The sequence below is a fragment of the Sceloporus undulatus genome, chromosome 6 (assembly GCF_019175285.1).
Source record: "Sceloporus undulatus isolate JIND9_A2432 ecotype Alabama chromosome 6, SceUnd_v1.1, whole genome shotgun sequence".
NCBI classification, from domain to species: domain Eukaryota; kingdom Metazoa; phylum Chordata; class Lepidosauria; order Squamata; family Phrynosomatidae; genus Sceloporus; species Sceloporus undulatus.
In genome coordinates, this window is record NC_056527.1 from 41,132,122 (window position 1) to 41,159,815 (window position 27,694).

A 27,694-nucleotide genomic window follows, 5' to 3' on the forward strand; every position below is an offset into this window, starting at 1 on the left:
AGTTTAGGAAAGCTCAGGCTGCTACTTTCTTTCTTTCACTGAGTCTCAAAGGGGCCATAAGCTTTCTTTCTACCTAAGGATCCAGGAAAGATGACCCCTTGCCCTAAAGTTGGTCCAAATGCATCTGAGGCAGTAGGCTTGAGTCTAGGAAAGCTCAGGCTGCCAACTTCTTTCATTCTCGGAGTCTCAAAGGTCCTAGAAGCTCTCTCTCTCCACGTGGCGGCATCGTGTGTTTTGGACCAGAGCTCTGAGGAGACTGAAGAGGGATGGAAATTTGCTTTGCTGCTTAAAACTGAGATAAGGAAGGAAAAAGGAAAGGGAAAGGGGGGGGGGAAATGAAAAAGGGGGTGGCTAAGTGGGTGGGGCCGGGACCTTATCCAAAAAAGGAGGAGGGGTTATGCTTGCTCATCGTCCCCACCCACTCTTTGCGCAGGCGCACGTCCCCACCCCAAATCCAGCTCCCATGCTTCATATCCAGTTTAGCAATTGCAAGGCTGCTGCTGCTGCTTGCTCTGTGGCGCGCGCCAAAGGAAAGGAGAGCAGCCAGTGGCCGTGTGCGCGCGCCCAGGAGCCCAGAGGCGCCACGCGCGGGTCGCTCTCGCTGCTGCTGCTGCTGGTGGTGGAAGAGGAGGCTTGGCTCTTGCGTGGGAGCTGCTGCTTCTTCCCAGACCTTCCAGGGAGGCTCCACGCGTGTCTTTGCTCCTTGGCGCCCCTGCTTTGGGAGGAAAGGGCTGGAAAGAGGCCACAGAGCCAAGCCTGCCACCGCCGCCTTGCAGGTAAGAGCCTTTTTCTGGTGGAGAGGGTTATTATGATGATGATGGTTATTATTATTTTGGCAAAGGAAAGGGGGGGAGGGCTGGGCTCTTGGGGAGTTTGTGGCACCAAAACCTGGTCAAAAAAGAAGAAGGGTTCTGTGGCTTTTGGGGGGGGGGCTTGGGAGGGGTTCAGGCGGGAAAAGAGGAGTTGGGGAGGACCCCCCATGACAAGCCAAAGAATGTCTCCCCTTTGACCGCCTTCTTTGGCCTGTCCTGGGGGGATTTATGGAGGGGGGGTCCTCCCCAACTCCTCCAGCAGACACCCCCATTTCATTTCCCCTGCTCTTCCTTACCTTTGCCTTCTCTCCCCAATGGAAGGAAGGGGGGAAAAAGACTCAGGGAAGGGCAGATAATCCGCCTCTCTCTGGATTATCTGCCCGCCTTTTCGCCGGATTATCCCTCCCTCGCCTCCTTTCCCCTCCTCTCAGTCTGGAGGGCGGTGCGGGACAAACCTTCCCCTCTTTTTTATCCCCTTCTCTCTCCTTTCCCCCCTTTTCCTCCTCCACCTTGGCTGCTGCTTCTTCTGCTGCTGCTCCTTCTTCTCCTCGGATGAAAGTCACACGTCTCCGGTGCGTTTGGTTTTAATGTTGGGGTGGAGAAGTGGTGGTTTGGTGTTTGTTCTGTTGCCAACAGCTGCAAATCCGCATCGATTTGGGTGGAGTTGGGGGGGGGGGGGGGGGGGGGGGAAAAAGGGGGGGTGGGCTGCAGTTGCTGTGGGGGCTGTCACCCCACTGGATTTGGGGCTTTGGGGGGTGAGAAGGTAAAACCAGGCATCTCAGTAAAGGGGAAGAGGAGCCCATGGGTTGAAGGAGAAGGTAAGTAAAGGTGGCCATTGCCAAATGTCAAGGGGAGAAGGCGCCTCCTCTTGCCAGGGTTGGGAGTCTGTCTTGGGGCTGTTGCTACCAAGCAGCAGAAGAAGATCACTTGGGTTTTTAATTTTGTTTTGCCTTTTTGATAGCCTGCTTTTTCCTTGCTTTCATAAACCTGCATACTTTTTTAAAAATGGCATTCAAACTCTTAGGTGCCTCCCAAACCTGGTCCCAAACACACTATAGAAATAATCCAGGTTGAGACCGCTTTAACTGTCCTGGCTCAGTGCTAGGGAATCCTGGGAATCGTAATTTCTTGTGGCACTGGAGCTCTCTTTGACAGAGAAGGCTGAATGCCTCCCAAAAGTACAGTTCCCAGGAGTCCTTAGCACTGAGCCAGGACACTTAAAGCAGTCTCAAACTGGTTTACTTCTGCAGTGTGTTTTGGGACAGAGTGAGATGGTGGCCACAGAGGCAAAGCTAGTGATTCTGCCATTCTGCCAGCCCTGCATTCAGGCCCTATTCGGATAATTAATGGGTTATTTCTGCACTGTGTTTTGGACCTTAGGTGGCTCCCCAAGCCAGGTCCAAAACCCACTGCAGAAATAATCCAGTTTGAGGCCGTTTCAACTGCCCAGGTTCAGTGCTGGGCAATCCTGGGAATTGTAGTTCGTTGTGGCACCTGCACTCTGACAGAGAAGGCTGGATGTCTCACAAAACTACTGTTCCCAGGATTCCCCAGCATTGAGGCAGGGCAGTGAAAGCAGTCTCAAACTGGATGGTTTAGTGTGTTTTGGACCTTGGAAAGTGCGGGTTTTAGGAATGCAGCTCTTTCTTTGGGTGTGTTTTTTTTTACACATGTCCCCACACTGTGGGATGTTCTGTTCTATATTTGCCTAGCTGGAGTGTAACATTTGTGCTGCTAAAGTCATCCCTGTACAAGGCAGACACACTTGGTCCTCCTTTTTTTCCAAAACCTGTTCTATGTTTCAGCCTTGGCTGTGTCAGAGAGCTCTGGTGCCACAATAAACTACAGTTCCCAGGGTTCCCTAGCACTGAGCCAGGGCAGTCAAAGCAGTCTCAAACTGGATTATTTCTGCAGTGGGTTTTGGATCATAGTTTACTTAAAACATGGGAATGGAATATTATTATTATTATTATTATTATTATTTGCATGGATCTCATCTGTTGTTAGCTCTAGAGCCAGCCCTGAATGGAGCACAGACTTTTTCTTCTTTTAATGGCTGGCTTTGGGCCAGTTGGTTGTGGCTGTTGCTGAAAGCAGGAGGGGCGGCCATCATTTAAACTCACTTGCTCTGACGACACACCAATATAAGATAATCATGTTTGGCCCATGGTACAGCTAGAGGTTGTAATCTGGTTATGTGGCTCTTACTTTAGCAGAATCCCTCCTCTTTCCTCCTTTCACCTTTCTGAGCTAAATGCAGGGATCTGAATGGGCTGCTGCAGAGCTCCTTAACAGTTCTGCTGCACAGAACCCAAGGCTCACATTCATCACTGAAACTTCATTTGTATTGGCTTTGGGAAGAACAGGGGCCATGGGAAACTGGAAAGAGGCAGGCGACTATAAATAGACCTTTGGACTAGAGGAAGCTTTGAGCAAATTCTGGATATTATATTTGAATAGCTAGTTTCTGTTCATTAGGCTAGGGGGCTTGGTGGGTGACTGTCATAATGTTCCTGTTAGGGCTTATGCTGTGTAGTTTTAAAGGACTAGCAAATGCTCTTTCTTAATACAGTATGTGCATGCAGATGCTTCAGAGAAGAGCCTTTCATACTGAATCAGTACGGATAACTAGTTCATAAATTCAAACAATCTTGAACTCAGCAGACAAACTGATGAAATTCTAGAATTCTGATTAGACAGCCATCATCCTGTGTCCTTAAAACTTTGTTTGCAGTATGTAGATTGCTTGGCACTGCCCATTTAGGCAAGATGTTTACAGCAGCAGTGCTTTGTGCCCTGAATGATAATGGAGATCACTGTTGTGTATACAATTTATGTTGTTAAATGTTCTCTTCAGTAGTTCTACTTTGTACTACAATTGTATTTCATTGAATAAATATCAGTTCATCAGAACCTTCATCATGTCTGGAAACTGGGATGGGATTGTTTCTCTGATGTTTTAGACTAACAGTGATTACTTATCATAGACAGAACTCTGAAGGAGTGATTTTGATGTTTTATTGCTGTATTTGGGCAAATACTGCATACCAAAATCCTTATGAAGTAGCTGCATAGTTTTTGTAAAATGCATACAATATCATTTCTTCTAAATCAAAAAGATGTTTTTATAAATGGCAATAAATTAGTGTCATGTGGTAATTAGTTTCCCACTCCCTTTTATTAATGGGGATGGGGGAACACGCATGTATTAGCCTAAAATCCTAAAGAAAATGTATCTAAGCAGGATTGTTCAAAGTTTTGCTAACAGCTTGCAGTTTTGCTAAATAGGTTGAATATTAAACATGTATTTATAGAAAAAAAATCAACTTTAATTTGTTAATGAGCTCACTGAATAGAAAGTAAATGTTCTCAATGACATGTTGAGTATAGAACTGGAAGACATACCCTGGATCAGTGTGCAAAGGGATCTTGTAGCACTTTTGAGATTACCTGATAGAAAAGAGTTGGTAGCATAAGCTTTTTTAGGCTAAGTCGTATGAAACAGACTTAGGGGCTCAACAGACCACCCCTTTGGAGCGGTCTGAAGCCACTCCTTTCCTCCCCAGATCAGGGCCGTGGCAACTAAACGCATCACCATGATCTGGCCTTTCCCTGGTGCAAAAAGAAGCCACAAAAAGTGGCTCCTTTTTGTGCCATGGAAAGGGCCCCTAGCTGCTGCAGCAGTGGCTGTTCTCCACTTCTTGGTGCAGCATGTGTAAATGCTGAGCCGAAGATGTGATATGGTGACACCCACCATGTGGTTGCTTGGGCAGCATCATGCCGGCATGGGGCGGGCGGCTTGCATGCAGTCACCACACCCCCACTCTGCCTCCATGCCATCTCTGTATGCTGGTGTATACAATCCCTCAGCCTATAAACATTTATGTTACTAACTTCTTTCAGTTAGTTTCAAAGGTGCTACAAAATCCCTTTGCATGTTCGGTGTAGACATCCAGATAATTCATTATTTTCATTCCTAAGCAAGCTGTGCTTGGAAAGAACTAAGAATTCTCTTTTCACAGTGATATTTAGAGTTTGTTGTATTTTCAGGTATATTTGGATAAGACAGACGTATTTATCAAAATAGCATGTAATTCTTAGCACTCTATTAGTACGCAGCTGTTGATTGTTACTAAAAGACAATGGAAGATTATGTATAGAAGAAAAATAGTTGCAGATGCTGAATATGGAATTCGAATTATGCAGTGGGATGGTAAATAATGTTGATACGAAAAGCAGACTTCTGTAGTTTTGCTTTAGTATCTATCTCTTTCACTGTACTTGAGAAAGGTATATTCTCTGTAGATACAAATGTCATGTGAAAATAGTTAAGTAGAGAATCCTTGAGCCGCCTTAATATGTTCTTGTGTGAAGAGTCATGTGGACAGAAAGGATACAGGGTTATTCCTCTGGCCTCAATGTTTATAAAGTGTCACTTACCTAAGCCTCTTCTTATCCCTGCTGTTGAGATATTGTCTGAAGCAAACAAGCCTATATGCATAGTAGTAGATTTGTGTAGATTTCCTTTGATCCAGGAACCCACACAGATTTTCTTATCTCCAACATTCAGTGTAATGCATGGACAGGCCAAATGAAATTACACATAATCAGGGCCTAATACATAAATGCTTAGCCCTCATGTGAATAAAACTTGAAGGAGACTTAAGTGTGTGGAATAGAGAAAGGGGTCAGTGGAATTCGTGCCAAAGATAAGAGCAGTTCTAAATGTTGTAAGCTGTCAGATAGAATGTTAAAATGCAGGTAAGACGACTTGTGTGCAGTGGAAACTGAAATGCTAGGTAGAATATATTTCTATCTTCATGTTTCTGCCCCATGTTAATGTTCCTACCTTAATCGTATAGAGCAGTATAGACTACTGCTTCTGAAGATGAATGTTAGTAAAGGCCAGCACTTCTGTAGATAATGAACAGAGCTCTATCTCACTCTGTGTGAATATAGACATTAACATGCCACCTTTCTTCTGTTGATCTTAAAGTGGTGTGCATGGCTTTCCTCAGTTCAGGCTGAAGGAGCATTGCTGGCTTGATGTCACCTGGTGAGTTTCAAGGCACAATAGAGGCTTGAACCTTGGCCTCCAAAGTTGATCTGTGAAAGAGCATGGTTATTTTTAATTCATGAAGATCCTAGAGCACTGGTTAGCCACTGTAGGAAGTAAGTGCTCAAGTAGATGGGCCTTGCAACTGTTTCAATAAAATAATTTCATGTTCTTAATAACTGTAGTAAATATGGGCTGAAATCTCATAACATGTGGTGAAGAAGAAATCTACGCTTTTGGGAGCTGTCTGTGCAATACCAGTTTGAAGGAAATAGGGTATATCTCCACAGCTAATGCATGACCAGTGAAGGCAGGAGACTCCCAAGAATTGTCTGGTTCCATTTTTGCAGCCATGAAAAGGGAACAGGTATTGCCCTTCCGGACAGCCAGTGTACTTGCTGGAGCTTGAGAACAGACGTGAAGATTTTTCCACCCCAGGTGTAAAACTTTAGCCAGGTGGTGCCCAGGAGCCTCCCTCTCTACTACCCACTGATTGGCCATGAAAGTGTGCTCCAGCACCTTCAAATGTGGTGTAGTATGGATGTGTATGTGTGTACTACAGTATTTCACCAGATAGCTCCTTCCCCAGTTACTACTTAACTACAGTTAAGACGTACGCTGATATAAACAGGAGGAAGCTGTAATTTCTTTGCAGTCTGAAATATAGTACTCTTCCCATGTTACATGACCTGCCACCATTCACTTTGTAGCAACATTGTAATGCTAGCTAGGTCTATAGTAGATGCTGTACAACATAGCAGCCTTAGTGTATGCCATTAGTTTGTCTTTAAAGTTTCATGGCTTATAAAACCATTTCTAGTCTAACTCTTTCCAGATGGGCAGTGTTAAGTTACAGCACTGGGCTATACTGATTATTAAGGATCTCTTCAAGTGTCCAGATAGCCTCGATCTAGCTAACTTGGGGCAATTCAAATAGTCATCCAGCCAGTACCTTTCCAGATGGTATAAGACAAAGGAGGTAACCACTCCACTTAGTATTTGTCTTGATATAAGTCTAGTCTCACAGTTGGATATACAGTCCGCTCTTGCTTTACGTGGGGGATCCATTCCGCACTCCCCCGCGTAAAGCAAATACAGCGCATGCTCAAGCCCCATTTAACTGAATGGGGCTTGTGCATGCGGTGGTGTGGGGGCGCACGTGCGCCATGGGCGCGCACCCCATTAATCACAATGGGACACACCACCCCGCACGCCCTGCACACTCCCACATGGTTTCCAGCATATGCTGAAAACTCCATATGATGTGGGCGCACTGTACCTCCTTCAAATACATGTATAGCTTGTGAAAGCATTAGGTGGATGTAAGGAAAGTTATGAAGGTCATTGATGTAAGAGCTGGCGATAAAGCTTATTCTTGATTCAGTGGTTTGTGCCACAAAGAACCCATTTGTAGTATATAGTTTAGTCAACACTTATCTCTAGGAAAATCAGATGCTGAATTGTTTTTCAGATGGTTTTGATTACCAAGAACAGAAACCGATTGAAGAGCATAGTGATGTTGACACTGCTTTTACAGTATAAGCAAAGGTGATGGTGTTTGATCTACTTTGTTTTTAAAGAACTTTATTATACTGTACATACTTTTCCACACTTGGTTATTCTGGCTTTCCTAGTACATTTTTCAGTGATTCATTGAAAAGAAACACCTCTGCACAGAAGGGGAGGGACTGTGAGCGCTTTTCACCTTTTACTACGTTGAACATCAACCTTCAAGAGTTGTTTTTGGAATGGATACATGGGTAGGAGGTATGAAAAACAAGAATGCAAGAAGTGCTATGTTGAGTCAAATAAAAGGCCTGTCTAGTTTAACATTGTATCCTCTCACTGGTCCATCAGTTGTTCATGTGACGCATGCTGGTTCCACATGTGTTGGAACTACACTTTCCATCACCTGCACTCTCCATTTCACATTCCCCAGAGGCACACTCCTTCTGACACTCCTGTAACCATTGATGGCCCCATCCTTACATTCTCCTTTTTCATTCTCTTTGTAAAGCTATCCCAAGTTGCCAGCCACACCTTATGGCAATAAATTCCACAGTTTTAACTATGCAGTTACTTCTTTTGATCAGTCTTGAATGCCTTACATTAAGCTGGCTAATACTAGGTTCTGGTATCATTAGAGAGAAAGGCATCTGTTTCCTTATGCCATATGTACTTCTGTACATTTCTGTCTTATCCACCGTTGCTCACATTTTTCCTAATTTAAACCGCCCCAAACATCATAATCTTTCTTCAGAGGACAGTTGCTCCACTTCCTGGAAAAGCCTGTTGTGTTCATGTTCTTTATAAAGTGTATTTCCTAAATGTAAAGAAGAATACAGTTGTCCCTCCATTTGTGCGGACTTTAAATTGCATCCCTTGATTATGCGTGAGGAGCAAATGGAGGGACATAAAATGAGGCCTGCAGCTTGTGACCAGGGATACCCACAGGGATGTACCACAATTCAAGCCAATGGGGCTTGAATATTGGCGGGTTTTCATTTTTGCAGGGTGTGTGTGTGTGTGTGACTGTATTGTAAATATACATATTTCTTAAGTAAAGTAACTGTCTAACTTTGAAAAACACACTGTATGGATGAGCAAAAGCAGTATGTTGTCAAAGAAAATAATGATTGAAATGAGAAATCCCTTGATGAGGCTTCCTTCAAATGTGCTCTGAACCATTTGCTGATGGATTTGAGTGAAAATATTCTGATAATTATGTATGCTGAGTAACCCGTTGGGTAACGTTTCTGTGTGTTTGTTGAAACCCTCAAGGAATTCCAGTATATTGATGAGACATTTCTTTGCTTTGTAGTAGTTTTATTTGTTTCTTCTATTTATGGCAAGTTCTTCTGTCTGGTGTTCTTTCCCACTTTTTCTCCAGTCTGTGACTGAAGGCAGCTAATTTTCATGTTTGAAAATGCTAGCCTTGGAGTTTCTGTCAACATGCTTGTCTGAGGTTTGGACCATATCCTGTGTGCTGTTGGCTCCTTGGCTCCTTTTGGGAGAAAAACAGTTTTGTTCTGGCTGCCTTCCATTGCTTGATGGAGACTAACATTTTATTACAGGTTAATGGTGATTGCAATTTCCAAGTGAAATGATAATCTGTTCCCTGTGATTTCTTACTTTTTAGGTGGTTCAGTTCAGAAACATCTTTCTTTATTCTCCCTGTTAAATCCCTCTTAAATTAATTGAGGTATGAGTGTTTTATTTCAATATTGTCTATATGGAATATAGGAACCAGTGTGGTGCAGTGGTTTGACCGTAGGACTAGGACTCTGGAGATCAGGGTTCAGTTCTCTGCTTGGCCATGGAAAGCCGCTGGGTGACCTTGGGCAGGTCACAAGTCAAACCCTCTCAGCCCCAGAAAACCCTGTGACAGATTTGCCTTCGGATTGCCTTAAGCTGGCAATGACTTAAACAACAAATACTGTATATGAATACAATGTCTAAATCCACTTTTTTGAAGGATGCTTTTATGACTTTGTTTTAACTCTTTTTGTCTAAGAGATGTTTCCTCTTAAAATGCTTTCTTGACTTAAGCTGGGCATTTTTAACAGAGTTGTGATCATCTGTTCTTTCAATCCAGACAAGGTTTTGGTAACTAAAAAGTCTTTTCCCCCATAGCTCTCTTATCCAACTAAAGCTGTTTTTTTATAAAACAAAGTAAGTGCACAATCCCCCCCCCCCTCCAAGATGGGCATGAAGATAAAACTTGGCCAGACGTTTGTGATATAGAAAATGATGTATCTGTAGAATATGTTAGTTCTGGAATATGGGTTTTCATAGTTGCATTGGGTATGTGTCTTTCTCACTTAGTGGCAAATATGTTTCAACTGTTTGTGGAATGTTTAAATAGTTTTTATGCTACCTACAGAAATTTGACTTTCAACTGTTTCTATTTAATCTTCTTTTAACACTTTCTCTCTTTTCTGTTGCTATTCCCCTAGAAATTAAATTACTGATAGCCTGCTGAACTAAATAGTATTATTATAGTTGCTAGGAGACTTAAGCAACAATCCTAAACCGCTTGCTTCCTTGGAAGTAAGTATCACTATTGTTAAACTTACTCATTTAATGGATCCTCCACATTCCTTGAGGTACTTCAGGTTGAAATTGACTTGGTAATTGGGTCTGTCTTGGTGAGCATTATCAGTCTGAAATTTATTACATTTCATGTGTGTTGCTTTCCTGACTTGTTTATGTTTCAAGATCATGGTTGCTAGGTTTATTCAGGAGACTGAGAGTGTATCTTTTGTCAGGAGGTTATAAGTTACACGATTAGCTAAACATTATCAGAATCTGTCTGTCTTCTTGGCTGTCATGGCTTGGCCTCCAAGGTCCTCTTAATTGCTCATATCTTACTGCCACTAGGAAGTGGCCCTCCTGTCTATTGCCATGCAATGGGACTACTACAAGCACATTTGCTTTAAAGTCTACCCTAAAGCAGAGCCCTCTGTACCTGAGCGCATCATCTACTCCAGTTTTTCTAATTCATGTCACCTTGATTGTGATGACCCAGCTGTGGTACAAATGATACAAGTTACCACCAGAAGATTATGGCATATCTGGACAGGAGTAGAATTAGAAGGCCTGCACTGTGCTGATTCCTGCTCCTCATCTTGGGAAAATAGAGCTAAAGCCATTTTAGGTTATATAGGAATCATGTGTAAATTATCTTTGTCTCAACTGGTCTGTATCACAAGGTGTGACAGAGAAAGTACCACTGAAGAGATGCTTGTAAAACACCTAAAGTGAGTGTACTGTACTGCATTTTGAATGAATGGACCTGGAACAGAACCGAATAGAGGAAAGCAATATTTTCTCAGAGATTTTTGAATGACTGTCTATCATTGACTTTGCTGCCGTTTTAGGAATCCTTATGAAAGTACATGTTGCTTTTCCCAAAAACCCTAGCCTTAGATGGTTTTAACTATAAAAGGGCATTGTGCAAAAACAATAAATATTTGAATTTAATTCTGATGTAGTTAGAAAAGATATACCACAAATATTTAAGATTGTGAATTAACACATGATAGAATGCTGCTAATGCAGTTTTCTATGCTAGCTTTGTCACGTGTGGGCAGGATTTGGCAGAAAAGCCAACCCATATTGGGTGATACCGTGGCATCATCACTAGCTTCTTTCCTCTTTTTTTTCCTTTAAGGAGCTTGTAGCAGTATTATGTTTGAATTGCCTGAGGCAACTTAATGAGCTTCAAAGGTGATCAAGGGCTCAAATGTAGGATTCCTGTGTCTAAACTAGTTGCTTTCCCATGAGATGTGTGGTACAAGGTTTCATAAAATTTAGTGTGCCAATAAACAGATATGTTCTGGAAATTTTAAAATGTCAAAATCTGTATTTCAGCCCATTTTTAACATGCTATAGATAGAAATCTCTCCCAGAACAGGAAAGCATGATGAAGTAATAATATTTGAAATTAGCAGAGAATAAATCGGAATGAATTTAGTGGGATTTGAGTATGCATATGATTTTTTAATTATCTGGTGAAGGAATATTATCTTGCATAATTTTACAGACTATCGTACTTATTTTACTAGAAGACAGAGCGACAACAACAACAACCCAAGTTGAAGCAGTGTGATTTTTCATAACAAACTCAAACTCCAGCCCCATCAGCAACTTTAAAGACTTCCATTGCTAACTGATATGGTTAAGTGTAAGAATTTGTTGTTTTTTAAAAAAGAAATCACATCTTTGTGCCCAGGTTGTATTCTACCTTAACATCAAATTATGCAATAATTCCTTTCATGATAGATTGAAATGATTAGGCAAATTATATTTGCTTAACCCTCATCCAGACAGATTTTTTTAAAAAAAAACTTGGGTGGGATACAGACCGGCCAAAAAGGATGGTGTGCCGCCGCTGGCGGCGGGAAGCCGCAGCGGATAAACCGTGCGGTTTCCCACCAGCGGAAAAAGAACCCCCAAAAAGCGGGTTCTTTTTCCTTCACACTTGCGATGCCCGAGTGTGCAAATGGCGCACTCATGACGTCAGAAGTGCACCACGACGTGCAGACGCTAAGCGTCCATCACATCAAAATGGCGGCACCCATGTGTACAGGGCGCCACCATTTTGACATATGGAGTACATACTAGGGTTAGGGAGCATCTGTATGGTGCACGCTCTCTAACCCTAGTACCGCCGCAGCCACGCCACATTTTGCCCATCTGTAACAGGCCTTGGATTGAGTATGTTAATCTGAAGTATTTTCTGGGCCAATAAACATTCCAGTGTATTGTGGAGTAATGAAATGCTCCAAGTCTCCAGGAGATTTTGTGGGTGCTGAATGAAGGGATTAATATTGAAACACCCAGAGCCAGAAAGCACTTGTTCACATGTGGAGTACTATTTCTGACTAGCCATCAGTCTGCCTTGTTTGGGGAAAAGAAACAAAAAGTAACCAACACACATGCTATAGATTTGTTAGGACAATTTTTGTGTATATATTTTCTTGTGTATTTTGTATATTTTTTAAAAAGTGCATGACATGTGGCTGAAACGTGGAGACTTTGTTTACAACTGTTAGGTGACAATGTTGAAAAATACCTACCTTCTAGGCCTGAGTACAACCTGCAGCAAATTGCCTCTCTCTGTGAAGATCAGGGTTAAATGAATCTGAACTTACAAACAAATTGTCAGAATACTTTCTTTTTTCAAAGTTGTTTCTTTCTTCAGTATGTTCACTTCCTTCATTGGCAGACTCATGAAAACAAACACAGCAAGAGCTTTGTTCTCCCCAGTTTAATTTCTTCCATAACAAGCTAAAAGGTATGTTTACATGAGTTCAGAATGTTTTTCTGGGAGGAAAAAAACCGCTGAAGAAATTAGATGTCTAAACTCTGGGCAGAGTTTAGCTATTCAATGGTGACATAGCAATTCTTTCTCCACTAGTAGTTAATCACCTGTTAGGCTGCTGATATAAAAAGTTAGTAGTAGCATGATTGTTGAGAGCCCTCTCCTTCTTTGGAATCTGGATTTTACCTGGTCACATGCAACTTAAGTAGGGATATTAAAGTTTTCATGAGGCTGCTAATATATTGGAAAGAGCAGCCATTTGACTCCAATTATAATTCACTTTTTTGCACACACTCTGACACACCTGTAGTTTGTGTGACTAAAAATTATTAATGAAAACAGTATAGTGTTTGAACATTTGTGGCAGAACATTGGACATATGGCTCTGAATAAATTAATGCTAACCATGTATGTATCCTGCATTAGTGGCTGCATTTTTTAAAGTCTTTTTAAAATCCTGGTTACTCCTAACAAAATGAATACATTCTTCTGGAGAGTGTTCAGGTAGATGCTTGCATATGCATTCTGTGTGCTTTGTGGTTCTGATCTTGAAGACTTCTCTGGGAGTTACTGTTGGTTCAAACTGCTGCCACTGGAATTTTGACTGGAATCAGTGGATCAGGTCACTTTTAATTAAGTTCACTGAATTCTCTCACTAATTATTAAATAAAATTAATACTCATGCTTGATTAATTATTATTAAATATATATATCTATATAAGTAAACTTAAACTTTAATATGAAGTTGACTATGGGGTGAAGCAGATGGGCAGGATGGAGTTGCCAGAAGCTGCTCCCAGCCTGATCACCCCAGGGCTGTGGTGAAGACACTGCGGCCCAAGGGCACCTTCTGCTACTACCCTGAATAGGAGAGGGAAAGATCAGCTCTTTTGGGGGCCAGATTTGGGTTGCCTTAAGGGGCCCCAGGGCAGCTTCCAGGTGATCTGAGGGCATGTGTCATGTAAAGCCTGGCCCCTGAAGTGGCCGGAAGCCACCCCCATCTACCTGTCTGTTTTGGGCCTGTGATAGTGGCTACTCGGTGTGCTATTGAGGATACTATTGACATTTAATTGATTCTAGTCAATACTGTTCCTTTCACTTTTGACTATAATGCATATAGTGCAATGTCAGGGGTTTTATTTTTCTTTAAAAAATTCGTTAGGTCTTGAGATTTGAAAAAAGGGCTGGGCAGGCCACATGGGTCACACTTTACATGCCTCTGCTTTATATTTTTGGGGAAGGGCAAAATATCCTTGATAATTAAGAGCTTGAATGATGCACGCAGGGAAAGGCAGTATCAGTCCTGTTCCAGTGAGATCTCTTCCCCTTGAATGATACCAGTTGCCTTTGGGAAGGATTAGAGGAGAGAATGGTAGTAGATGAAGCTCTGTATTAGGTACCTACTGTTGCAGGATTATTCCCTCACCATCAGTAGGGCTGTCAGCCATCAGCCATCTTGTGAGAAAGACCTTGCTTGCTTTTTATTTTACAGGGGAACATGTTGCCTCAGAGAATATTGGAGTCTCCTTCTCTGGAGGTTTTTAAACAGAGGGTGGATGGCCATCTGTCAGGAGTTCTTTGATGGTGTATTCCTGCATGGCAGGGGATTGTACTGGATTTCCTTTGGTGTCCCTTCCAGCTCTTGTGGTGTCTTCCAACTCAATCAATCATTCTATGACTATTTTTTTAAATTAAATTTTCATTGTTGTTACTTGTCAGCTTCTTTGGAATGATTTTATCCTGAAAAGTGGAGTATAAATTGACATAATTCTAACCATTCCTGTTTTTCATAGATTCTGATCACTTATTCCTCTGTAAAGCAAAAAAGTAGATAGTTAGTTTCTCCTTCAGGCTTTATGTTAAAGCATTAGCCATTGCTGAACAAGTGTGGAGAGTTACGACACAGGTTGTTATTACAGTTGATGCAGGTCATAAATGCTCAGGCATTCTGGCTGCTAATAATATTGCTATATTTACTTTATGAAGGGACATTTGTGTAATTTTCCTAGTGTTCTGTAAGGTTTCTGGGTCGGATTAGTCAAGCATCAATCTTCATGTTAGCACTGGAATTGAAAGTCTCAGAATTGTCATCACTGATAGATGCTTTTTAAAGCCCTGAATACAGATTCTCTTCCCTTTAGCTGTAACTGGAGACTATTTTAAAGTTCAGATATTATTGCTGGTGTTTTACTTGATCAGTAAAAAATTTCAATAGATCTAAACTCATTGTTGACAAACCACAGTTAATCTTACTAATAAGACAGGCCTTCATGATTATTATGTTCCCTCCTCTCTTTTCTTTCCATCTCTTATAAGCCTCCTTACATACTGTATGCTCAGAATTCACAAACAGTTGTATTTTATTTATTGTTTTTTAAATACACTTAGTAACATGAACTTGTTTGCATAATACTAAAAATGACACAGTACTAATACTGTACTAATACTAATACATTTATAATGCTAAAAATGACCAATAGCAACATCCAGTACCAGACTCTGTGGGCACTTAAAAATGGTCAGATTTAAACTGTAAAATCTAGAATATAAGATCCCTGGCAGAAGAGGAAAGATATGTGTGGGCATCAGTTGTCTGTTGGTGAAAAGATAAGTGTGTACACCAGATGAACCTCTTTGTGATATGTATTCCATAAGGTTACCTTTCAAAAGTTTCTTTATGCCCTTTCTTGTAGCCTCTTACCTACATTCTCTGGTTTCCAAAGGTGACCTAAGGGTCCAGACAGAGGAGTACATATGGGAAAACATGTTCCTTGTCGTTTACTTCCTGCACTTTCATTTTTGCCCTGGCTACCATATTTTCCGCTTCTCCTTTCAAACAAAGTGCAAGCTAACATTTTCAAGTTATGTATGTTGAATTATTCAAAACTGGCTTAACTTGGAACTGTGTTAGTTTTCTGTTGGGATAGTGGCACAGCTTTGATATCATTTGAGCAATCATCAGTAGATTTGACTTCAAGTGGATAAAGGTATGCTGGCAAAGCAAACTTTTTTCCTCCCTGGTCCTTTTATGGACTAAAGGACTAAAGCTGTGTCCTTTAAAAACATTTTTAGTGATAGAATTTGTCCACAGCTTTTGATTGCTTGTCTTGCCTTGACTTGTTAATCAGTCCCTCCCACTTTGTAACCCATAGAGAAGATTTTATAGTTTCAGGCAGTTTTTAACATTTTAATGTGTTATTGGAACATTCATTAAATCAATAGACTAAGAGACATGTAAGATAAGGTGCTAGGTGATGGGAAAACAGATTATGGAAGTTAAATTGGGGAAATAATAATTCAAAAACTGAAGAAGGCTTAATCTTCTGGGTATCCCTCTTTGATTTGTCAGATTTGTTCATAAACCTTTAAATATTCATGGTTTTTGAAACAATTTTTCAACTTGAAAACGTGCCCCACAAGGTATATGGTTATTGAACATACAGTACATTTAATGCTGAAGGCTTTTCACAATAATGTCATGTGTAAGAGGTTTTATAAACAGTGAGCTACTTGTTCAGAAAGGATCTTTTTTCCTTCTCTGCAAGCTGATCATTGCAACCTTTGATAAAAAATAAATAAATCACAATTTCTATATGCCATGTCAATTTCACTTTACAGTGTGCAGTTCTTTTCTTTTGTACCCATCTGTGTATAAACATCTATCTTCTGAGGACAGTTGGTGCATCTAACAAATTTGGATCTGGTCTGCAAAACAATGTATTACTCTTCAAGCTACAAGAAAGCTCATTAATGTTCAAAGAGTCATGAGAAACCTTCAGAGAAATTAACCTGGTGCATTTGCAATCCCTAAACTCCAACCAGGGACCTAAATATCCTAAAGGAACCAAATCCTGTCTGATCTGGAAAGCTAAGCAGGGTTGGTCCTGGTTAGCACTTGAATGGGAGGCAGCCAACAAATTTGAGTCTCTCTTATCCAAAATGCTTATGACCAGAAGGGTGTTGGATTTCAGATTTTAAAAAGATATTGAAATATTTGCATATAGTGAGATATCTTGGAAGTGAGGCCCATGAAATTCATGTATGTTTCATATACAACTTTGTTTATGTTGTATTATTATTAATGTTTTTAATAATTTTGTGCATGAAACAAAGTTTGCATACACTGAACCTTCAGAAAGTAAAGGTGTCACTATATCAGCTACCCATGTGGACTATTTTGGATTTTGGACTATTGGATTTTGGAATTCTGGATAAGGGATGCTCAAACTGTACCTGTATCAGGTGTGGAAGGCTATATTTCAAAGCAGGGAAATGACAAAAAGCACCTGTGAATAATCCTTGCCTAAGAAAAACCTATGAAATTTATGAAGTTGCCATAAGTCAACAGGCCACTTGAAGGCCTATATATACATACACAGACTTCAAACAGCTGTTTGGTGTATTGGCAGGAGGATTATGCTTCTTGCAGGCAAGCAGAATGATGGGCCTTATAAGATAACACCACCTTTGCTTCTTTCCTGTAATTTATATATTTATTCCAATATAGCAGACAACATTCTTCAAAAATACTAGAGCATGGCATAAACCCTGATGTGCGAAACTAAATTTCTGATATCTTGAGTGTAAGGCTGCGGATGACTGCCTGAAATGTTGGGGAGCACTACTGAGTTACATGGATGAATGGTGTTACTTTCAGTTTTGCCCTAAGGTAGTTCCACTTGCAATAAAGCCTCTGCAGGTAAAGAGACAGTGTCTCTATCCACAAAAAGGGAAAGTGGGGAAAGAAGGAGAGAATAATGTAAAGCATTGTGGGGAGGTTTTGTTGTTGTGTGCCTCCAAGTCATTTTTGATTTATGGTGACCATAAGGTGAACTTATCATAGGGTTTTCTTAACAAGTTTCTTCAGAGTAGCTTTGCCATTCTCTGAGGCTAAGAGAGTGTGACTTGCTCAAGGTCCCCATGCTTAAGAAGGAAATTGAACCTGATCTACATTGTCGTAATCCAACACTTAAACCACTACACCATGCTGGCTCATTGTGGAGAGGTTACTGAAGACCATATAGTATCTGGTAGGAGGGAAAGAGAATGTGTATTTGACCAGCCATCTTTGACTTCAGCTGTACCTAAGCTAGTCTTGCTGCCCTCCACAGAAACTTGAATGTGGTCTGTGAGCTGAAAACCATTACCTACCTTGGATTAGATTAAAATTCAAGTTTGTCTTGAATCACTGATAAATGGTGCATCTTCTGCCTTAACTGAAGTTGCAGGACCAAGATGCACTCCATACCTTCCCTCGAGAATGTGCATTTATCATATGCAAATGTATTCCAAATCCACTTCTGTTCATTCTCTTGCCTGTTGCATCTTCGTTGTTGTATTCACATTTGAACACTGGAGAGACTTTGTGTATGTCTTAGTCAAGAGAGTATTTACTGCAGTTTGTTCCTAAATTCTTTCAGCCTTTCATTTTTCATGGTGTAGTTTCTAGGCCATTGTTTCATTTGCTGTTCAAACTCTTTGCAGAATGCTTTAAAGTATGCATGCATTTATTTTATCTACATCCCTCCTTTCTCCTTGTACAGGATTCATGGTGCTCACAAATATTTAAAAACTGCAGCTTATTTAGGAAATTGGGGAAAATTCTGATCCTCCATTAAGTTTTAAGGTTTGTGGTAGAATAAGAAGGGAGGTATGGTAGAATAAGAATGGCCACAGAGCCCTGTCCTAGCTGCAAAGTTTCTGTTTCATTTAAACTGTAGCAGAAGTTTGTGTAACAAATATAACAAAATGCATAAGGCGATATTGATAATTGTAGTTGCATAATAATAATATTATAATAAAACTTTATTTCTATACCGCTTTTCCATCTGATCAAAGCGGTTTACATAATGATCATAAATAAGCATACAATTCAATAAAATTTTAAAATCTACATAAATACAACAAGATAAAATCATCAATCTCAGAATCTATCCGTCAAATCCTAAAATGACTTTGTACATGTAATTTAGATACTCTACAGATGGTATTTGATAAAATTGCTTCCTCTATATGGGATTTCAGGTGTTTCAACTGTTCCTGTTGAATTAGAGATTTTTGTTCCATCCTTTGCATCTGTTCAGTTCTTCTCAATAGCGGATGAAAAGTATTGATGTAGCAATTACTCTGACTCTGTTGGTTTGATAACTTCATTTATTCTTCTGTGACTATGTATTGTACATGATGAATTCTAATGGCAGAATATTAACGATAGCCATTCTAAGTACCACCGAATTTGAATCTTTATATAATTAACAGTATACTTTGGGAAGGCAGATGGGACGAGGCACAGCTTGAGTTTCACTTTTCCAGAATTCCAAAATACGCCTAACTTCTCTCCCCCCCCCAAAGATGATTGAGATAGTGAGACATTTATTTTCTGATGGTTCAGTGTATACAAATTCTGTTTCATGCACAAAATGATTAAAAAATATTGTGCAAAATAAATTTACCTTCAGGCTATGGGTTTATATCATGTTTTGACTTGTGTTCCATCTCCAAGATGTCACATTATGCATTTGCAAATATTCCGAGATCCAAAAAACAAAAACAAAAAAACTAAAATCCCCAAAACCTTTGGTTGCAATCATTTTGAATAAGACAAACTTAACCAGTATCTTTACTAAGAAGCATGCCTCGTTGAACTCAGAATGACTTTGTAGAAAACAACTGTGGACTCACTGAGGAGTATTTTTGAAACCACATAGCTGCTGTAGCTTATGAATAGCTAACTATGCAAGCTTAGAGTAAGCAAAATAATTGATCTAATTTTGGAAGGATTTTTAAATGACATTGTATGAGTGGTTAGTGGCTGGACTTTTATTACATACGGCACAGTATTTTAAACTTTTAATGAATCTACTGTGCTTTACACTGTTCTGCTGAGAGCCTTGCATTGATGCTATCCTTGGTGAAAAGATCTATTCTGCTTTAGTACACCCTTTTTAATAAAAAAAAACACCCCACCCCTTTGATTAAATTAGTAGAAAAATTAAATTCTGTATAAGACCATGCAATAGTATGCTATACAATGTAGACACTGATTCTAGCACAGTGAGGAAAAAATGTCAGTATGCCACATCAGAGCTGGTTCTCAACAAGTCAGTTTGAAACTAATGAAGCTGACAAATTTGATACATGTTGTATAGATTGTTCCAAAATATTAAGCTACATTTGGCACAATGCATGAGTTCATTTTAAAATATAGATATTTGCCTGTTAATAATCAACAGTTTGGGGCTCCAGAAAACATATTACACCTGTGTTATCAAAACTGGATAGATTCCTGCTGTGCCTTTGGACTCTGTTCTTGATGATACTAACATATGACAGGAGAAGAAAATTAAAATGATGTAAAACAGTATCCATGGAAGGATGTAGCCATATCTCAACCCTTAGCTCAAGGGAAATACAAACATAGACCTCCTTTCAGGTGATAGAAGACTCTTTTTATATTAGTTTCATCACTAAGTACTAGGTTTAGGCAAGATAATGGATGATGTCATTGTTGCATTCCCTTTACTGGATTCAAAATAGGATCTTTATTTTAAAAAAAATAACTAGGTTTGCACACTCTTTGCCTTTGGGCTTGAGATCTGGCAGTGTTGAATATATGAAGTAAGGTTGAAACACTGACTCTGATGATTGCAAGATCTGCAGTTTGAGACCCAAGCACCACATGACAAAGTAAGCTCCCGTCACTAGTCTCATCTTCTGTCAACTAGCAGTTCGAAAGCATGTAAAAGTGCAAATAGATAAATAAGTACCACCTTGTTGGGAAGGTAACAGCGTTCTGTGCAGTCATGGCCACATGACAATGCTGGCTCTTTGGCTTAGTAACAAAGATGAGCACCACCTCCTACAGTCGGCCATGACTTGACAACCTTGTCAAAGATATACAAAAATATGTATATGGATACATATTTTTTGCCTCAGAATGTCACCTAGGGTCCCTGAAGTCCCCAAAATATGCCTTGTGTCCCAAAGAGGCAAAAGTGTTTTATTTTGGGGGAGTAGGTGTAGTGTGGATACAGCTTTCAAAGTTCTGGAAGGCTAATATGGCCCTCTGGTCTTCTGCAATTGCCCATACTTGCCTTTCATCCTTTTCCTGCTGGCCTTAAAACAGCCTGTTTCCCCCACAAAAAACTTAGGAATAGTTTCCATGTTTGGTACTGTAAGCAATGTGTGTGTGATGTTTGGGAAGGGAGAGACTGCATATGCTGTTTGAGGATGTGTATGGGCATAATTTATTTGGATGGCTTATGACAGGTAACATTCTACTAGAGTTCTGGGATTTATTTTGCAGACTTCGTGTTTTCTTGCATACTTTTTTGAGAGACATTTAAGTTGTTAAATGGTTCTGTTGATTTTAAATATTTTCCATGGGTTAAAATGAACATCTGTTTGTGAATAAAATTGCTGCATGTTGCAAACTGAAGTTACATCTTCCGAAGACTGAGAAAATTGAGGGCTGCCATAATTGTCCACTTTTACCAGGGACAAAATGTAGGACAAATTCAAGACCAAACTGTAGGGCAACTGCAGGACAAAACTCAGCTCAAAATGTAGGACATTTAAGGTCCACCATTTTTCTTCAATGTCCTACATTTTGGGCTGAGTTTTGTCCTGCAGTTGTCCTACAGTTTGGTCTTGAATTTGTTCCACATTTTGTCCCTGGTAAAAGTGGACAATTATGGCAACCCTCTGAAAATAGTTTGTTTGTTTTTTTTTAAAAAACCTAACACCCAAAAGTAAACATTGATTTTACTATCTTATATAAGGGGCAGCATTTTACCATGCCATTGTATATAATCAGACTTGGTATCCATGGGTGGTGGTGGTTCTGGAACCAAACCCCAGTGGATGCTAAGAGTCAAATATGTAAGCTTTTTTTAATGTACAACTTCTTTGATGGGGTTTAAACATTGGGAAAGCTTATATTGATTGTTTTTATTATCTTACGGTGGGCTGGAAAGATATTTCGATACCTAGAGGCAAACATCTTCAACTGTCTCTTGATGAGCCAAAACAGCTCTGGCACTTGTAACCCTGTTCTTTCTCCCCTCCCATTTAGATGGAGGTTTTCTTCTGCCTGCCCCATTATTCCTTACTCTTTGTTTTTAATAGAAATGAATTATGTACCCTAGGTTGTTGGCAACCACCTTGCCTTACCTGCTAAAGAAAAAAATTGCTGTCAGAATCCTCAACAATTATGCTTTCAAAATGTGATTGTCATTAGCCTCCTACACATGCTTTTCAAGGAGAACTTATATATGCAATGAGGAAATGGGGGCGCATTTATTGCAAATGATGGTTATAGCAACTTGAAAAAAGAAGATACTGTACAAAGAATGTAGGTGTTAAGCACCACATGTTCAATTAAAATCTTATGCAATAAAAAGTATAGTGAAGAACAGGTTACGTGTAAAACAAGTTGTCTGTCACAATCCCCTGAAGTAGTAGTTCAGTACTACTAGCTAGATATTTTACATCTATGATCTTTACACACAGATCACTTTACAGTAGCATTGCACAAACATACACAGTAAATATGTTCAGTTTGTTCAAAAATTGCTTTTTTTTTTGTTTTACAATTTATGTGCCTGAATAACTACTGTTGAAAAACATGAAATCCACCCACCCCCACCCTGAAAAATAGAATGCACAATTCTATAATACTTTTTTGGATCACTAAAATGTCACAGACAGATCAAGCATTTCCATTTTCAAGAATGCTGCTTCAGGGCACAAAGTTTATAGGTTAAGAGTAGGGGAAAAAAGATGCTGTGCCTTTTTTGTTTGAGACATTTTGGGGGCCAGGAATTTTGGGCTCATTTTTCTTTTCCCAGCATGCCTAAAAAAGGTTTGTGAGAATCTGAAGTTCACCTTGTTTGTGATATTTTAGTGATCCATTAGGGTTAATGGTATTAAGAGAACTGTACAGTTTGTTTCTATACATGGATCATACAACTAACCAATTAAAAATTGCTAATTTGGTAATTGATTGAAGTGAGATTAATGTCTTTGGCCTTTAGCTAATTGGATGCTATCTGTCTGTCTGTCTGTCTGTCTATCTATCTATCTATCTATCTATCTATCTATCTATCTATCTATCTATCTATCTGTCATGCCACCTGTCTCCTGCAGTGTGACCCAAGACAGCTCATAGATAAAACTGCATAAAAGTTTAACAGTCCAATTTTAAAATGTCATGTTTAAAGAGAATGAATAGCTTACAATCAGTGTAATAAAACCTAATTGTAAATAAAACTCTTGCTCATGAACTTTATTTCCTTTTTCCCCCCAGCAGCAATGCAGCAAGTTCTGGATAATCTTACAGACTTACCCCCCTCAACTGGCGCTGAAGAAATAGACCTTATCTTCTTGAAAGGAATTATGGAAAACCCAATTGTTAGATCGCTTGCTAAGGTTTGTTAATACTAATTGCAGAATGCAGTGTGGAGTGGGACTGAGGAATACTCAAATAGAAAGATTGCTGACTTCATTAAGGATGAAGTTGGAACCAGTTCTCAGCCTGTATGCTCAAGGAAGTTTATTGTACGGCCCCTAAAACGGGCCCAGTGCATGCTGCCTTTGCCGTCGGGCATTCCAGTTGTGTCCCCGTTCTGTCCCAGAGAGCGCCATTTCTGGGAACTGTTTCTAAGTGTCCCCAGAAATGGCACTCTCTGGAACAGAATGGGGACGCAACTGGAATGCCCGGCAGCAAAGACGGTGTTCCAGCGTGTGATAAAATGGGGTTCTGGGCCCCATCCCATACTGCGCGCACCCACACGCAGTCACGTTTAGAACGCACTGGGCCCGTTTTAGGGGCCGTGCGATAAACTCCTTGGTATCGAGTTCTTATTCTACTCTGTAGTCCCTTGATAGTCTGCAAGAGAGCACTGGTTGAGGAAATGCCAGCAAATGAAGATGTTCCTTCTCTCTTTGTGTACTCAGCAGTGTCATCTGGGATGGAAAGGGGATTTGAAGCACCTGGGAAGTTCTAAACCTTTTAGGTGCTTCATATTGTAATTTGTACTTTGATCACATCAGCTTGGGAGCTTCTCAGAGCTAACTCAGAAATCACTCTCAACTCTAGTAACCTAAATTATAAAAGGATAGGTTCAAAATATTTTGTACTTTTGTCAAACCTACATTGAGTTGTTTTTCCCAATTTGTAATGGTTGATGAAATGGGAAATCTGCACATTGTGCAAACAGATTAAAAGAAGAGCAAATCTGAAAGCTGCTTAGGAAATAAATGGAATAGATGAAATTATAAACAGGTTTCCATGACAGAATTCTTAAGTTCCTTATTGAGGTGAGATTTGTAAACTATTTTTTTTTAACATGAGGGAATACAGTACAGCCCTCCCTCCCCAGCTGCGGGCTTGACATTCGCAGAGGGCAAGCTCCACTGCCCCTAATGGCTGTGTGTGCACATGACCATGGCAGTGCCAGCATTGCATAGTGGTTTGGGCAGGGACTACATTTTTGGAGATCAGGGGTTAATTTTCCCCTTGGTCATGGTAACTTACTGGGTTACCTTGGCCGAGTTGCACACTCTCAGCCCCAGAAAACGCCATGATAGGATCGCCATACGTTGAAAATGAGTTTAAGGGACACAACAACAGTGCCAAAAACTAATCTATATTATACCAATTCAACTAAATGTTTGGCACTGTACCTTTTGTAGAAGATCACTTGCCACCATTAAATTTCCTGGGGTTACATGGAGCGAGGAAATAATTATTGAACTAATATCTGATAACAGAGTATAGCTCTGTTATACGGCCTTTTCAGAGCTATATTCTAATCGTAACACTATGACTGTACTACCTTGTTTGTATTGCTAAAGCACCTTGCCTTTCCTAGAGAGGAGGATAACTATTTGGTTTTGTTTAATTTCAAAGTGTTCTGTGGTTAAAAAAAAATACACATAATAGATTATGACAGTCTGATGGAGAACTTGCAGCAGGTGCAATACAACTGGGACAGAGTTGATACAAAAATGCTACAAGGACCTTATAAATGGTAAATTAAAAGCATATAACTTTGATGCTTATCATTTTCTGTTAGTATAAAGTTTATTCTGTAATCTTTATAGGCTCATGAAAGACTGGAAGATTCTAAACTTGAAGCCGTAAGTGACAACAATCTGGAGTTGGTTAATCAGATTCTTGAAGACATCAGCCCTTTAGTAAACAAAGATGAAAACATTGCAGAGTTGGTTGGTATACTGAAGGAGCCACACTTTTTGGTAACAAAACTTTCCATTAACAATTCGAAAAAATATCTCTTTACTATAATGTATTCTCATCAGTTGTGGCACTGGTCAAGATAAAATCAGTAATTTTTTAAGTTAAATCGACATGAATTTTGTCATCTCATCCACTTCACTTGGATTTGAATATGACTTGCCAAAATGGAGCTTATGACATTTTTGTAAGAAAGTGATTGGAGACAGATAAGCTTAAAGTAAAAATTAGTAAGAGGGATCATCTTTATGTTCATTTATCATATCATCTGAATTGAGTTCACAAAATGTGTGGTCTCCACATCTCCATAGAAATATTGAGGGGTTGTCTCTTTTTGGAGACTAGAAACTTGATAACTGAGGACAGGTGTAGAGATCCTTCTCTTGTGTGACTGTTGGGATTAGTTTTAGCTGAAGTACGGACAAGTGTTAACTCCATTCTCCATCTCTTTACTTGTAGTCCCTCTTGGAAGCCCATGATATTGTGGCATCAAAGTGTTATGAGTCTCCTCCCTCTAGCCCAGAAATGAATAATTCTTCTGTGAACAATCAGATAGTACCAGTAGATGCAATTCGTATACTTGGTATTCATAAAAGAGCAGGAGAGCCACTGGTGAGTATGCAGAGAGAAATAGTTGTGTTTTCAAGTGCCTTATATGGAAGAACAAATGTATGACATTTGTGTATATGAGCTCTGTTACTTCACTTTAATCAAAGTAAGAAGATGAAATGCATTATCAGCTTTAAAGATTGAGGGAAAGTGACAAAAAATATGAGACTCACTTCCATACCTCAACAGTCCAGAGCTTTTCAGAATAGAAGCTGTCCGTGTATAAATATATATCTGAGAGTGAGGACAGGAAGCAGAGAATGCCAGTAACACTTGCTAACATTCTTCAGAGGGCTTGCTAGTATTAAGGCAGATTTTGGTGTATTCACTGGTTATATTATGTTCTCCAAAAACGTAATGACCAAAAAGAATAAAAATATATAACATTCTCTTCTGTTATCTGCAATGCTTGGGTAGATGAATAAAAGTCTGTTAATTTGTTTACGAATAACTTAAATAATTGTGACCTTTTGGCTAAATGCCTGATAAATGCATGCTTGTTAGTTTTTTATCTGAAATGCTTTGGATTACAGGATCATAATAATGTATACCTTTTAACACCTTTTGTAGGATATTAACAGATAAGAATAAGAACCCACTGTATTAAGATTCTAGTTTTGAAATAGGGATAAAAGTTAGAGAAATAAAAGTTGATGTTCTTCAATGTTCTTTAGGGTGTGACTTTTAGGGTAGAGAACAATGATCTGGTAATTGCAAGAATCCTTCATGGTGGCATGATAGATCGACAAGGTCTTCTCCATGTGGGTGATGTCATTAAAGAGGTTAATGGTCATGAAGTTGGAAACAACCCAAAAGAGTTGCAAGAACTCCTGAAGAGTATTAGTGGTAGTGTCACTCTGAAGATCCTGCCCAGTTACAGAGATAATATTATTCCCCAGCAGGTCAGTAATACTATACTTGATTTGAAGCTAGAAATGAAAGCATTACTAATTTTCTTTTCTTTATTCTAACCAGTTACACTAAACTTGATCAATTATGCTCATATTTACAGTAATCAGTTGTCTGCAGTCAGTGTTTTACCAGCAGTCACTTACCAGGCTATGGAATTCTTATTTAGAATGTACATGATATAGGATTATTATGAATAATATGACATACTACAGTCAGATAGAATTTGTAGGGTTTTTTTAAAAAAGAATTTTGCTCATTAGCAAGTTGTGAAGTTGTGTTTGCACAGCACAGATGTCTAATAGACAGTACAGGCATACCTCAGTTAACAAAGCCTCTGACAAAGAAGTTTATTTTAACAAAGTCTTTTTACAGGAGCCCAGTCCAGCCCCACTTTTTTTTTCCCTTGTCTTCTGTTTAGCTGGCAGGTCCCCCCCCCCCAACATTGGGATTGGGGTGATGGTAAAGGAAGGCTGGAGAAAGCTAGACTTTCAGTATTGGGTTGCAGTAGTGTGTATGCAGTAAATAATGACCTGGGAAAGGATGGGATTCTACTCTAGGTGATCTTACGGTTTTATGTGTCTGCCTACAGCAGGCAAATTAAACAGCAACTGCCTCCAGAATCACTGAGTATGTTTGAAGCGCAAGACAGAAATAGGGGATAGCAGATAGCCTGCCTCACAACTGTGCAAGGCTTATCTGACCTGATAATTCCATCTGCCACATGTCTAACATTAGTTTTGTATAAAAAAGTTTACTGAAACCTGGTGAACTGCTCTTCTTTCTTGTGGTGTAGGAATCTATCCCTATTCTTTCCATATAATATCTACCTCGGGTATCAGTGTTTCTGTTAAAGTAAAGCCCAGGAACATAGCTATTTCATTAACTGAGGTATACTTGTAATGAGCAAAGCAGTCTATAGGAAAATTTTACACAAAGTTTTTTCTTTTGCAGATTTTTCTTCAGCAAGATGAATTGCATTCACTGGTATCCAGTTCAAATCTTTCTACCCAGTTTGTGTAAAAAGGACATATGTTTTTAGTTCAAATAATGTACTTTGTGCTTTTATACTCTAAATTCTTAGATTAGTATTTGTGCCCAGGATTACAATTTTTCTTGTTTTTATAAGCTTATAAAGTACGAAAAAAATTTAAAGTTTGTAAAATGCTAACAAAATATTTGGAAACCAATCCTGTGTGGTTGACTGAGCTTTTGTCCTGTTCCCA

General features: G+C 39.6%; 1 protein-coding gene across 6 annotated transcripts in view; it reads left to right on the forward strand.

Moving 5' to 3' along the window:
* The first annotated feature begins 478 nt into the window (after window positions 1–478).
* Window positions 479–27,694, forward strand: part of PALS2 (protein associated with LIN7 2, MAGUK family member) — a 46,892-nt gene continuing 19,676 nt past the window's right edge. Inside the window, exons 1-6 of one of the 6 annotated variants that reach the window (XM_042474874.1) lie at window positions 479–776; window positions 23,001–23,122; window positions 24,800–24,952; window positions 25,410–25,562; window positions 26,234–26,461; window positions 27,423–27,455. In XM_042474874.1, coding sequence (XP_042330808.1) covers window positions 23,006–23,122; window positions 24,800–24,952; window positions 25,410–25,562; window positions 26,234–26,461; window positions 27,423–27,455 — 684 coding nt within the window. In that variant the 5' untranslated portion in view covers window positions 479–776; window positions 23,001–23,005. Of the gene's footprint in view, window positions 777–1,256; window positions 1,385–23,000; window positions 23,123–24,799; window positions 24,953–25,409; window positions 25,563–26,233; window positions 26,462–27,422; window positions 27,456–27,694 lie in introns of those variants that run through there. The other 5 variants (XM_042474873.1, XM_042474876.1, XM_042474879.1 and 2 more) reach the window with 5 other exon arrangements.